The 14,962-nt window shown below is 40.8% G+C and overlaps 2 protein-coding genes across 3 annotated transcripts in view; one reads left to right on the forward strand and one right to left on the reverse strand.

Annotated features, from left to right (window-relative positions):
- The window catches only part of PAICS (phosphoribosylaminoimidazole carboxylase and phosphoribosylaminoimidazolesuccinocarboxamide synthase), a 39,188-nt gene that overhangs the window by 12,231 nt on the left and 11,995 nt on the right, over positions 1 to 14,962 (reverse strand). Inside the window, 4 exon segments of the mRNA XM_081812335.1 lie at positions 2,488 to 2,554; positions 6,530 to 6,666; positions 8,907 to 8,972; positions 14,161 to 14,223. Coding sequence (XP_081668461.1) covers positions 2,488 to 2,554; positions 6,530 to 6,666; positions 8,907 to 8,972; positions 14,161 to 14,223 — 333 coding nt within the window.
- The window catches only part of PPAT (phosphoribosyl pyrophosphate amidotransferase), a 37,105-nt gene continuing 25,368 nt past the window's right edge, over positions 3,226 to 14,962 (forward strand). Inside the window, exon 1 of one of the 2 annotated variants that reach the window (XM_006730836.3) lies at positions 3,226 to 3,501. In XM_006730836.3, the coding sequence (XP_006730899.1) occupies positions 3,374 to 3,501 (128 nt within the window). In that variant the 5' untranslated portion in view covers positions 3,226 to 3,373. The remainder of the gene's footprint in view (positions 3,502 to 14,962) is intronic. The other variant, XM_081812334.1, reaches the window with a different exon arrangement.

The following is a 14,962-nucleotide window of genomic DNA, read 5'->3' on the forward strand; positions in this document are numbered from 1 at the left end:
TATTCTTACAATAAAGTAAACTAGAGAAAAGAATAAAATCTTAAGAAAAAGAAAATACATTTTCAGTACTGTGTGGTACTTATTGGAAAAAAGAAAATCCACGGGTAAGTGGACCTGTGCAGTTCAAACCCACATTGTTCAAGGGTCAACTGTAGAGATTAGAAAACTAAGTATCCAAAAGGTAGAGGCCATGCAGTTAGGAAATGGCAGAGCCAGACAAAATCCTTTGTCTTCTGATATCATATTCTTTTCTCTTTCCATTATCAACCCTGCCTCTCTCATAGCAGAACTGAAGTAGGACTAATTTACATTAAGTTAATAAAACAGCATTTTCGTATATATATTCACAATACAATAAACTAGCTTGTAGAGGAAAAAAATGCTTATTTTTTGTGACTTCCATCTGGCATGACGCAAAATGGGAAAGTTCAGCCTGAAGGGTTTCTTGATTTTTTTAAAGTGCAAGGGGAGGCACCCCCACCCACTTAAGTTAGCCCATTTCCAGAGCACCTCTATTTCTTAATCTTTCTTCCCTACTCCCCAGTGTTAATCCTTTCTCCACACTAACAGATGTGGGAAATTGTGAGGAAGTAAGGACAAAGGAATCCAATTTGATGCAGGTCACAGACTAAAAAAAAAAAGTAGTCATTAGAAAGACTGATTTAGATGAAGATCAGAGATAACAGAAGTTTAAGGACTTAAAATTTCCAAGGGGAGAAATCACCCCTCATGCTCCTAGAACAGGGACTCATTCTCAGTATTGGCATTTTTTAGGGTCCATGTACCAGGTACACTAGGGATATACCAGTAAACAAGACAGAGGTCCTGCTCTCAAGCAACCTGAGTCTGAGGGAAGCTAAAATTAAACAGGACATCAAAGTAAGTATGGTGTGAGACATACAGAGACTACAGGATCACACATTCATAGCAGGCCCACCTAACCTAGTCTAGACACCAGAGAAGGACGTCTGAAACAAAGTGAGGTTGAGGCTGAGATCTGAGGCAGGATACATATTTAGCCAAAAGAGGGAAAAGGGTTAGTAGTGGTGGTGAAAAAAGACCATGGGGTTAACAGTGCATGGCAGGACTTCCGTATGGTTGGAGGTGTGTGTGTGTGTGTGTGTGTGTGTGTGTGTGTGAACAGTGCAGGGCAGGACTTCAGTATGGTTGGAGGTGTGTTTGTGTGTGTGTGACACGCACACACACACTGCTATTGGGCAAGGGAGGGAGGGCAGCAGCTACAGAGTAGAAAAGAATGGCAGGAGAACTGAGCAGTGGTCAGATCACCAGCTAGTGGAGGTGACCATTAAACAAACAGTTATAATTCAATTTAATAGTTACGCTGCAAGGTACCTAGAGGATGAATTCCCATCCTATCGTAACATCCTGACTTACTGACAAGGTTTAAAAGGTCCCTCAAGTTAGAGCCTCAGCTTAGTGCTCCAACTTCAGATTTCTCTATTCCCTTTCCAGAACTCTAATTTGTGTAACTGAATTTCTATATCCCACTCCCAGGCTTTTGACACACTCTCCCTAGGCCCAAACACTGTTTCCTTCCCTTGCATTTCACTATTCATCCTTCAGGCCTCATACATCATGTTGATAGTGTTTCCATTTTATCCTAAGAACAACCATGTGGCTTTTAAGCACTTTAGCAAAACGACAGATATCTATATTAGATTAAGTCTATAATATTTTACCTAAATTCAATTTTTCTTTGTGGAAGACGATGTACTGATCAGCCAACACAAGCAATTTGGTTCACCATAAATTTAGAAATTGGGTGTGTGGGGAAAAAAAAGTTTGTTTTATCGGCATAAATGTCACAAGTGATCTTTTCTGGGCACCTAATCACTCGTAAATAAAAAGATTATGTAAATAAGATAAATGTAAAGTGAATCAAGGCAACTTTCTGCCTGGTACTTCTGGAGCTCTTCAAAGTCATCATGGCATCAAGACTATAAAGGACACAAAATCTGGACCCAAAAAAGTAAATTTTTCAATAGATTCAAATATTAATGTTCCGGAAATAGCAGGCTACTGACTTAACAGGAAAAGCAAGACTTAGAAGATTCAACACATAAGTTCCTGTGATTGTTTTGCAATAACTATTGATTACCAATATGATTTCCAGGCACTTCTCCAACCCCTGGCCATTTCTTTTTCTAATCACTCTCTTCCTCTACTTTGTTTCTTTTCCCCAACCCAGAGCCAGTTCCGAGTATTTCAGAAAGTTCGGCGAGGCCCGGGAGCGCTGGGTTTCCTACGCCCCGCTTAGCGGTGCCCGGGCCACGTGTCCGCCCGCCCTGCGGCCTAGAGGGGCGGCAGCAAGGAGACCAGGCACAGCCCGGGAGGAGGCTGCCAGCAGGGCCGCGGGGTGTGCACGTGTCGGCGGCGAGTCCGCAACCTCCAGGCAAGGAGGCGGCGGCTGGAAGACCGAGGAGGGCAGGAGTCCCCGGCAGATTCCTGGGGGTGCCTGTTACTCACCCTCAGCTGTCGCCATTATCCTGCGTGGGCTGGGGGCAGCGGCCGCGCCGGGAAGACAGGCAAGACTCTGGAAAAGAGGAGTGGTCAGAGAGGCTCACGTGGCGGGGGAGGGAAAGCGGCCCACAGACACACCTCCGGCCAGGCCTAGTATTCCTGGGCGCCCACACGCGCTCTCCGCTGGCAATACAGCCGCCACCGAACCCGGGAAGTCTCTGCCGCCCAAGAGCAACTTCGATCCTGCGAGCTAGCTCTACCCGCGAGGCTTCCCGCCGCGCAGGCGCAGAGACACAGGCCGTCCCCTTCACCCCTGTGCGCGGGCGCTGTTCCAGAAGAGGCGAAAAGTGGCGCGCACTGACGGACCCTCCCGATTCTACACAGGCTCGCTGACCGGCTACCTTCTCCGCTGCGAGAGCGGTTCATAGGTTGGAGCGTACCAAGTAGTGACGGCCGGGGGAAAGCATGTGAGGAGGGCCATACAAAGTTTACATCCTCTGGGACAGAAATGACGTTAACAAAACTACTCTCATCACCCCAGTCTTGGGTGTTAGAAAATAACGGAGATTTCCATGTGCAGAAAAAGTAGTTTCCCGTAGGGATCCGGCGGAGGACTAGCTCCACCCCAGGCGTCTGTGACTCCTCCTCTCAGCCACGGAGGCTCTCCCTCCCTCCTCGCTCATTGGTGCATCCTGAGGGGGCGGGGCAGGGTGTGCAGTGGGGGAAGCGCTAATCACGCTTGCTTTGGGAAAGCGCGCGCCGTCGCAGTAGCGAGGGTCGAGCGGCTGGGGAAGGAAGCGAGCCTCTGAGGCGTACGGGCCGAGCGGGCAGCTGGTTGGTGCTCAGGCCCCTGCTGCGGCGGCAGGTCCCTGCACGTGTTTTCGGCAGCGACATGGAGCTGGAGGAGTTGGGAATCCGAGAGGAATGTGGCGTATTCGGGTGCATCGCCTCAGGAGAGTGGCCCACGCAGCTAGATGTGCCGCATGTGATCACTCTGGGACTCGTGGGGCTGCAGCACCGGTGAGCAACCGGCTGAGGGGTGGGGGTGGCGGCGCGTGTGCTTCTCTCTCGTTCAGCCCAAGTCGTTTTCCCGCGGCCCGAGTTAGCGATCTCCTGTGCGCCTGAGGGCCTGGAGACCGACCTCTATTGCCTGGATTGATAACTGCTTGTGGCATCAATTAGGTTGCCAAGGCGTGCGCGGGCACCACCTTGCATCCCTGGACTTGCTTCTCCCCCCAAACCCTTAATGCTCTTTAGGGGCTTCCCCCCCTTCTCCGGTTGTGTGCACCCCTCATGAGTCTGGCCAATTTGTAAGGCTCCGGTTCGCTAGGGTTGGCCGAATCGGGACTTCTCCCACTACTTGCCCGTTTTAATCTTGCAGAGCCTGGAGCTGCTTTTGTGAAGGTTTGTGTGGGGTGGCTGCTGGCCCAGGACCTACAACACCTTGAGGTGTTCTCGCGGAGCCTTCGACCACCGCAAGCTTTTGTTTGCAAGGGCAGAGCTTTTGAGCAAATGGTAGATGTGAACGTAGTCATAGCTATGAGAATTTAGGGATTCTAGAGTTCAAACCCCAGGAAACAGAGCTAGTTGATATTCAAAAGGAAGTCTCGGTTGTAGTTCTCATACAAACTAACTGAAAATAAACCAGTCACAGGAAATAGTGCATCTGCAAAAGAGTCACGGATTTCAGATAATGAAGGAAAAGGTTGTAGTAAGAAGATGCCAAAAAGTAACTCCCTTATTTAAAAGAGGGAAAGGGGAGCAGTTCCTGTATGACTAGATACATACTGATTTTTGAAAAATTGGTAGATCCCTTTGAGTTAAAAAATAACATGTCTTCCGTGATCCTTCCATTTCTTATTACCTGGCATTTGATATAAACGTAGGTTGGACATTATCACTGAAAGTATTACAAAGTTTTCATAAGGCAATGCTGCAGCAATAACTTTTAGAACAGTTTAAGGAATTTGGCAGTAACATTTATCAGCAATATGGGAGCTACAAGTATAAATGCATTCCAAATGATCTGCTTTCCCTCACCAAACTTGGATTGCAAGTAGTCTTTTTGATCTTTTCAGAGTGGCAAATACTTTAGTTTCACGTCTTATGTACTTCTTTAAAGAGCTGAGAGTAACTTTAGAGTCTGGGTTGAATCAAAAAGAATATTTTTAACTTGAATGACTCTGGTCCTGGATAATTGTGGGTTGACCCTAAAAGAGATCTTGTTTTAAAATACTGTACATTTTTTGAGAAGATTAGATATATAATCCAAGAACAAACTAAAATCTACTTATATGGTAGTTCAGAGCAACATGAGTTTATAACATTCTTAGGATAAGTTATTTTGGATATTCTGTGAAGGGAAGAGGATCTTCAGTCTCTCCTTTAAATATGTGCCGGAAGAAAAAGGATTTGTTTTGTTTGTTTAATGAATACAACTTGATTTCTAGCTACATGCACTTTTCTGTAGTTGCTTTTATGTGAAAGAATTAAGGATTAGACAGTACAAGAGCAATAAAAATGTAATTATGATAATAGAGCAATAATAAATGGATTCTCTGAGGCTGCTCATCTGACCAAATAAGTCTTTGTTAAACTGGTTTTGAAAATTGACCTTGTGATGTTTTCAATAACAGCGGCAAGGAACCCAGTAGTTTCTGGGGAACAAATGTATTAATGGAAAGCTATTTGTTTAAGATTTTCCTTTTGTAGACATAGAATCATTAAGGTGCACTGAGAAGACTGGTTCTCTCCCATAAATTCATCCAATTAAAAATTTTGAATTAGCAAAAGTCCTCACCCTTTAGAGGAACTGATCTGATTGGAAGAATGATGAAATTCCCTAATGTCTCGAAGATAAAAATCTTCTGCTACTCTGAACTAGTCCGTAGGGTTCAGAGATTAAAAACTAATGTTTTTCTATGGCATTGAATCAAGGAATGTTAAAACTGGACACCTAGATAGGTTGTCATAACTTAATATACAGTAGAGTTAGTTAAATGCGCTGTACACTTGTAAGTGGTGGTCTGTTGCAGAAGTCTCTATCTCCTCACCTCCTTCCACTCAATACTTAGTTGTTTTAAAACAATAGTAACAGGATTCTGTTGGGTTTTTTTTTCCTTTTTGATAAAGGAATTTACCTCTTACACATTATCTTCCTAAAACATGGAATCTAGAAGGTAAGATTGCTATCACTTTTGCATTGTATTTGTCTTAGGTATAATCTGATCTAAAAAATTTACTCTCGGGGCGCCTGGGTGGCTCAGTAGTTGAGCGTCTGCCTTTGGCTCAGGTCGTGGTCCCAGGGTCCTGGGATGGAGCCCCACATCGGGCTCCCCGCTCACTGGGAAGCCTGCTTCTCCCTGTCCGTCTGCCTGCCGTTCCCCCTGCTTGTGCTCTCTCTCTCTGTCATATAAATAAAATCTTTTTAAAAAATAAAAATAAATAAAAAATTTAGTCTCACCTTAGGGATAATAGAGTACCTGAAAGTTATATTATGTATTTCATTTAAATACAAATGGAACACCAATTACTAGATAGTCATGCGCTGGATACTTAATCCAGATGGGTTCATTCAGAAGTACTTCTTTCTGGTAGTTCTGGCAATTTGGAGATTTATTCCATAGCTCTACTTTCTGTTGGGGAATTTAACATTTTCAGTGAGCTCTTTAGATGCAAACTCTGTGTGTATGCATGTTCACGACAGATACATATAATCACCACATGCTTTTTCAGTCCTAAAAACTTTGGTTCAGTGGTTTGCAGAGTTCTGAACAAACCACACACACCTTTTTAGATCAGAAATCTTCACGTTTCAACTACAGGCAGCATTTTTTGGAGACTAGAATGACATGGACATATTTTGAAGATTCCATAAAAGGAATTATTAAAATTTCATAGATTTATCTCATGAATCAACTAGTTAGCCTTTCCTTGGTTAATTAGGAGATGAAAATGCCCACCCCAAAAGTGAATTATTTCCCTGGGTTAGGAATTGAACCCTACAACTGATAAACATTTTCATACTTCTAAAAATTTTGAGATTTACCTGATGAAGTTGGATCATGTAGGGGGTTTCCTTTCTGTAGAAACATTCTGTAGAATCTTTTCGTTCTGTTGTGCTTTGAGGAAACCTATTTGCAGTGATCTCAGGAGCAGTTTTCTTAAGAGATACAGACACTGGTCCTGTAAATAGAGTATATAATATTATCATTAGAAAGGTAGTTGTGAGAAAGAGATGCCCTCAGACAACCTCTATGGAATTAGTTTCCAGTTGTCTTCATTTAAGTTTGTTGGAGTATACAGGAATAGGTTGTCAGAGAACTTGCTTGGAGTTGCCAAATTTAAGGCTGGGATAACTTTATTTTGATTTTCATCTCTTAGTAATAATGACCAAATACGTCCCATTTCTATAGTGTTTTCCATACCCTTGGTTGGGGAAGTGACTTATGTTAAAATTGTCCTTGCTAATTGTACCAGTCTTGGGCTTGAAAGACTTTTTAATTCAGTTACTTTTATAACTTAATGATTCTCAATTTTAAATCGTGTTTTCAGTTCTTCCAAGTTACAGCTATTATTTACAACTTCGCTTTTTGCATTAGTTTGAAGCAGGACTTATCTATCCCCAAAAGAGTTTCAGAGTACTACTGCTTTGTCATTCTGGTCAAAATTGGAAATAGCTCCTTAACATAAGACTTGAAACCTAGTCCCAGTTTTCCAACATCAGTTTGATCTTGGGCAAGTCTCCTAACTTTAGAGTCTGTTTTCTCATCTTTTGGGCTAGACTTATGTTATTTAAAGGTTCAACGGGCAAAATCCAGGGGGTTGGGAATGATACTTTTGTGTGGTTAGCCCTTAGCAATTTTCCTTTTCAATAGCATATACACTATAGGGCATTAAGAGATGGCAAAGGTCAGGATAACTCATCTGACTTGCACTTTAGGTCCAAAAATGGAGAATAAAATTTTCAGCTCACATGAGATATAATAAGGGTTGTTGAGGATAGGGATGTTCCTGTTATTATCTAATACTTTTTTCAAAAAATATTTGTTTAGCTCCTATTGCGTATACATAAGACACTGTGGTCAGTACGAGGAATACTTATTGCACAGGGCAGATACAGTCCCTGGACCACACAGAGAGGCAACATTAGCCAGCTGGCTCAAGAACACGGACTTCTCTATGCCTCCATTTCCTCCTCTAAAAATTGGGTATAATGATAACACCCACGTCATAGAGTTGTGATAGGAAGTAAATGCATTAGTATATGTAAAGTGCTTAGAACTGTACCTGGATATATGTGTACCCCATGACCCTCCATCCCACTCTTGTGTGTATACTCTACAGAAATGCATACATATGTTTACTGGAAGACATGCACAAGAATTTTTATAGTGTTATTTATAATAGTCCCCATCTGGAAATAATGGAAATGTCCAACAGTGGAATGGTTAAAGAAGGTAGTGGTATGTATATTCATATAATGGAATATTCTACAGTGAAAAAGAGCAAGCTCCTACTAAAAGTAATAGCATGGTTGAATCTCAGTGTTGAGTGAAAGAAGCATGACATTAAAGAACACATACCAAAAAAGTAAGAACATCTTGTATGATTCCAAATTTATGGTGAGAGAAGTCAGAATAATCATAACCTTTATAGGGGTTAGGAAGATGATTATGACTGGGAGGCCTGAAAGGTGCTGGTGTAATGTTTTATATCTTGATTTGGGTGGTAGTTTCATGGGTGTGTTCACTTTGTAAAAATTAAGCTCTTCAACTACTTGTGTATACTCAAAATAATTGGATAGATTATAAATCATAAAATGCTTAAATTGAATTATCCTAAAGATCCGGAGAGATGTAGTGATTTGCTCTGCGTTGAGTTATTGGGGTCAGAGAGAGATTGGAACTCAGGTTTTCTGAGTTTCGGTTCAGTGCTTTTTCTTCGGTTCTGCATTTTTATTCTTCTATTTGCTCTACTACGTTGTATTACCTTTTCTGATATCTGTAATGAGTCAATTTGGAATTATGGCTTACATAATTAGGTTGACTTATTTGTAGGATTGCTAAAATGCTGTACTCATTACTAACTACCTTTGGAGAAAACTAAAATTCAGAATTTATTACTTTGTGGGTCTTTTTCCTTTTCCATCCCAGTCTTCTGATAGCAATCACTGTAAATTGTAATTTAAAGGCTCATGATGAATGGACAGTTGTGGAGAAATTTCTCACTCTGGGAAAGTTTCCATTTACTCTGTTACTTTTAATAAGCTATGAAAGAAATCACTGCTCAGCATTTTTTGCTCTCACAGCTTATAAACAATATATTTAGTCTAATTTGTCAAGGACAGGAATAAACATCTCTTATCAGGAAAAAGCAGCAAGTTTTTTTTCAGTGCCAAAACGTGGCATTTCTCAGGCTCTTACCATCTTCGTGTGCTTTTCTTTTGACGCTCAAAGTTCTTGGGTTTTTGGTATGACCTTCAAATAATTCTTAAAACAAAAGAACACAGGAAAAGAATCATTATATGACATCATTTAAAATATATTCATCTTCAAGCATTCGAGTACATTGAAGTAAAAACATTAAAGTGGTGGTTGGGCAGATAAAGAATGAGTTTAAGAATTAAGAATGTTTTGGTACAAGGTTTGGAAAGATTGAAATTCTTAGGTATGTGCTTCATAATAATTTTTTGGGTCATTTGAACATACAGTAGTGTAAGGATTTTATTTTTGAGGAATCTCTTGCTACATTACAATGCAAAGCAAAGAAAAAACTTAATAGAATTTTTATTTTAAAAAGTCAATTTCAAGGTTACCATGTTTCCATTTGGCAGTTCTGAGAGTTGGTCCTCTTAGGATGCAGTCAACTTCTTCATAAAATCTCATTTTTCTTTGAGGGTTGCCATTTTTCTTTTGTAAAACGCTGTATTCATATTTTAAATTTTTGTATTTGGTACGACATTGTTTCCAGTCTCTGTCTATTCCAAACTGCATTAGTCTTCTGGCAATTTCCTCAAATATTTCTTTGTTTCTTGTGGCCCTTTCAAGCATTTGCTTAATTTTTTCATCAGACCATATGTGTATAAGCGCTCTGACCTCATTGTCACACCAGTGTTTTCCAGCCTCTGTGTCGCTCACTGTTACAATCTGTAAATGATTTTTAGCATCTTCTAAAGGAATATGATTACCTATAAATCAATTTGATTTACAATTACACAAACTTACAGATAAATCTTGTATTTAAATATTATTCATTTAAAACAACCTGTATTGACATAAAGCACTGAGATTACAATAATTTCAATATGAGGGTAAAAATTTCCTCTTATGTTCATATTCAAATAAGATATTTAAAAAATTAAAGGCAGACTAATCTCCAATATTGGTGAGATAATTTAGCTGCTTTTCATCAATAGGTATCTTCATTGGATATTTACAAATGTGGAGAGTCTTGGTTTAACTACTTAAACTGGTATGTATTAGCCTAAAATTTTTTTTTCAAGTAGGCTCCACTCCCAGTGTGGAACCCTATGCAGGGCTTGAACTCACCACCCTGAGATCAAGACCTGAGCTGAGATCAGGAGTCCAATGCTCAACTGACTGAGCCACCCTGTTGCCCCGAAAACATTTTTTAAACAATTTAGACCCTGTACCTGACACAGTGATACTTTGTGGTGCTTTGGAGCCGCCCACCTCTTCTGAGGCTGTACTTATGGTATCTTCCTCTGTCAGAAAACAAAGAGAATAGCAGCTTAAATTTGCTGTTCACAGAACTCAAATTTACTTTTGCAGTTGAAGATTATACTGAAAAACTAGTAACGTTGGATTTCAGCATCAAAACTGTAGCCTAGGGGCACCTGGGTGGCACAGTCAGTTGAGCATTTGACTCTTTTGGTTTCAGCTCAGGTTGTGATCTCAGGGTCGTGAGATCGAATCCCACATGGGGCTCTGTGCTCAGTATGGAGTCTGCTTGAGACTCTCTTTCCCTCTCCCTCTGCCCCTCCTCCCCCTCTCAAGTAAACAAAAAAATCTTTAGAAAAGAAAAACAAAACAACTGTAACCTCTTAGCCAAGAACATTTGTCATCTCTAACCAAATTTTAAAATGCCTTTGTAGTGGGGCGCCTGGGTGGCTCAGTTGGTTAAACTACTGCCTTCGGCTCAGGTCATGATCCTGGAGTCCCTGAATCGAGTCCCGCATCGGGCTCCCTGCTCGGCAGGGAGTCTGCTTCTCCCTCTGACCCTCCCCCCTCTCATGTGCTCTCTCTCTCATTCTCTCTCTCAAATAAATAAATAAAATCTTTAAAAATAAAATAAAATAAAATGCCTTTGTAGGATTCACTTTCAAAATCTTGGAAGTATTCTGCCTTAAAAGTCCCAAGGCACAGTATCCTCTGTTTGGGAGCATGAATATGATAGCATTTTTAGACTCGATTTTTTTTTTTTAAAGATTTTATTTATTTATTTGAGAGAGAGAGAGTGAGAGAGCACAAGAGGGGGGAGCGGGAGAGGGAGAAGCAGACTCCCCGCTGAGCAGGGAGCCCGATGCGGGACTTGATCCCGGGACTCCAGGATCATGACCTGAGCTGAAGGCAGTTGCTTAACCAACTGAGCCACCCAGGCGCCCTAGACTCGATCTTATAATGTCTTTTTTTAATTTTAATGCTTGACAAAGAGCTCTTACATCTCTTTTTCATTTGATCCTCATTGTAACTGAGAATGATCCTTATTGCAATACACATAAATAGATAAAAGACCTTAAGATTAAGTGGTCTTAGCAATTTTCATGTTGAGTTGTTAACAGCAGACAGATAATAAACATTTAAAGGCACTGATGGTGCTAGTGTGGTAAATGTAACATACATTTATCATAGTGTAGTATTGTATAGAATGTTTACAAGTCAGCTGTTTGTAGTTTGAGGAAAGCTCTTCCTCATGCATATGTTGGATTGCGGTGTTGAAGTATCACAATGCTATGATAGTATTCTTTCATCCCTGCTGTACTTTCCTATATACTGGGACATTTTTTTTTAAAGATTTATTTATTTATTTGAGAGAGAGGTGGAGGGCCAGAGGGAGAGAGAAACTCAAGCAGAGCATGGAGCCCCATGAGGAGCTCAATGTCACGACCATGAGGTCAGACCCAGCTGAAACCAACAGTCGGACACAAGCAACTGTGCCACCCAGGTGCCCTGGGACATTATTTAAAAAAAAAATTTTTGTGTGTGTGTTACTATTGTCTGTGCAGTTGCTTGTAATGATTATTATAAAACTACACATTGGTTATTATTAATAGACCAGTGAGGCAAAAGGTGAGGTGGTTAGGGGGCCCATAAGCCTATGCAGCAATAGGTATGTGGAGATTTACATTAGGATAGGACTAGATCTTATTTTAAGGACGTGTTTGCACAGTGAGACTAGAATGACGTTTAGCTTTTAGAAATATCAATACCTTTTTTTTTTTTTTAAAGATTTTATTTATTTATTTGACAGAGAGAGGCACAGCGAAGGAGGGAACACAAGCAGAGGGAGTGGGAGAGGGAGAAGCAGGCTTCCTGCAGAGCAGGGAGCCCGATGGGGGACTTGATCCCAGGACCCTGGGATCATGACCTGAGCCGAAGGCAGACGCTTAACGACTGAGCCACTCAGGCGCCCCAGAAATATCAATACCTTAAATGACAGGTTGTACTTTGGAGCCACATAAGGCTACCTATAAGTTATGTTTTTAAAATTGAAATTTTTATTGAGATAAATGTAGATTCACGTGCAGTTTTTAGAAATACTAGAGTTCCATCTCACACTTGGTCCAGTTTTGTCCAATGGTAACATTTTGTTAAACTGTAATATACTATTAAATCAAGGATATTACATTGATACAGTTCACGCCTTTTATTCAGAGTTCCTGTTATACTTGTACTCACTGTGAGTGTGTATATGTGTTTATTAGGTTCTCTAGTAATTTTATCACCTTGTAAGTTCATGTCTCCCCCATCAAGGTCAAGATACTCCACAGTTCCAACACCATAAGGATCCCTCTGGTTGCCCTTTTGTAACTAGAGTTACCTCCTTCCATGCCCAAGCCCTTCCCCACCCTCACCCCAGTGGAGAGCACAAGTCGAAGGTAAACTTTGGCAAACCTTATTTCAGCAGAATCTGAATTTATAACATTTTATCTAAGTGACTAAAACCATCACTTCTAGGCTCAGGCACATGTCCTACTTCTGGGAAATAGAAATATTTAGAGATTAGATATTCTGTAGAAATTTTGAGTAGTTAGTGCTAGAAAATAAGATATCATATTGGAGGATGGCAGTGTGGAAATCCCTAAATTTAGCATATTTTAAGGAAAGAGAAGCATTTCGTTTCTCTTATCTATCCCAACTGGTATACTGCAATTCATTTCTGACACTCATACCTGGAGTTAGCTAGCATTAGACTCTGCAGCTATAAGGGCTCAATCTTCCATAACACTGCCCTTATTCAGATGCTAGCCTCCCTTCCAGCTGACTGGCTACAACTTCAGGAGGTGTCATGACCCTCTCGGGTTTGATCATTTGCTAGAACAACTCATAGAACTTAGGAAAGCCCTATACTTAGGAGGCAGTTTTTTTTTGTTTTTTTTTTTAAGATTTTATTTATTTATTTGACAGAGAGAGACACAGTGAGAGAGGGAACACAAGCAGGGAGAGTGGGAGAGGGAGAAGCAGGCTTCCCGCCGAGCAGGGAGCCCGATGTGGGGCTCGATCCCAGGACCCTGGGATCATGACCTGAGCCAGGGCAGACGCTTAACAACTGAGCCACCCAGGCGCCCTAGGAGACAGTTTTATTATAAAAAATAGAACTCAGGGCGCCTGGGTGGCTCAGTTGGTTAAGTGACTGCCTTCGGCTCAGGTCATGATCCTGGAGTCCCTGGATCGAGTCCCGCATCGGGCTCCCTACTCGGCGGGGAGTCTGCTTTTCCCTCTGACCCTCCCCCCTCTCATGTGCTCTCTCTCTCTCTCAAATAAATAAATAAAATCTTAAAAAAAAAAATAGAACTCAGAAACAACCAAATGGAAATCCACATGGGGTAAGGTCTGAGAAGGTCCTAGATATAGAACCTCCAGGTCTCTGTGGAATCAGAGCCTGTCATTCTTCCAGCACGTCCGTGTGTTCACCATCTAGGAAGCTCTTCTAAGCCAAAGTTTTTGTTGACATGATTAATTATGGCATGATTGATTAAATCGCTGGCCACATGACTGAATTCAGTCTCCAGACTTACTTCCCTGCTAGAGGTCAGGCTGGCCTAAAATTCCAAGCCTCTTAATCACAAGGTTGGTCTTTATGGTGACCAGTCCTATCCTGAAGCTCTAGAAACCCACTTTGGAAATTCCAAAGGTTTTTGAAGCTCTGTGTCAGGAACAGGGCACAAAACCAGATATATGTATTCTTTTTTTATTTTAATTTTTTTTGTGTGATTTTACTTTTAAGCAATCTCTGCACCCAATGTGGGGCTTGAACTTACAACCCTGAGATCAAGAGCCACATGCTCTTCTGACTTAATTAAGTCAGCCAGGCGCATCTGTATTCTTTATTATGTCACAGCTTCTTAAAGAGCTTGTGAAAATATAAACAGGAAGAATTAGAAAAGTCATACCTTTATAATTATCAAGTTGCCTGTATTTAAATTTATCAGCTTACCTAAGTCTCAACTTTTTTTTACATTTATAATTTTTGAGTTTTCTGAAATTTTAACCATCAAGTCTTTACTTGGATCTTCTGTTGGATTAAAAATTTAAAGGTTCTCAATATTATGGTTCATGTGATGAAAGTGCATTAGTTTATAATAATTTTACTGCTAAGATTATCCAATTGTATTCAAAATGTACCAAAGTGTTTAAATATTTCATTTTAAAGAAAATTATTTCCGGGACGCCTGGGTGGCTCAGTTGGTTAAGCGACTGCCTTCGGCTCAGGTCATGATCCTGGAGTCCCTGGATCGAGTCCCGCATAGGGCTCCCTCCTGAGCAGGGAGTCTGCTTCTCCCTCTGACCCTCCCCTCTCTCATGTGCGCGCTCTCACTCATTCTCTCTCTCTCTCAAATAAATAAAATCTTAAAAAAAAAAAAAAAAAGAAAATTATTTCCAATTTTTCGTTACAAATAAACCAAAATAAATGAATTGGAGAAATACATGAATTGGAGAAAACAAAAAAAACTTGGCATAGCCTCTGAGGTACTAACAATAGATAATTTAATGCCTTCTGCTGGCCATTACATTGTTAATTTTTGTGAAGTCGTGGGGATAGTGAATATCTTAATTTTGGAAATACATTTTACCACAGCCAAAAAGAAAATAGACAGTTTTAAGATTATTCTTAAAAGAACAATGTAGTCTTTGACTTGAGATTTTTAGGCTAAGAGTAACCTCCAAAAGGATATATATATGCCCGTCTCCACCCCTGGGAGCCAAAATTGATCTACCTTTGACTGCCTCTACTAGAA

The sequence above is a fragment of the Leptonychotes weddellii genome, chromosome 2, assembly GCF_054177405.1.
Source record: "Leptonychotes weddellii isolate Sample4059 chromosome 2, ASM5417740v2, whole genome shotgun sequence".
NCBI lineage: Eukaryota > Metazoa > Chordata > Mammalia > Carnivora > Phocidae > Leptonychotes > Leptonychotes weddellii.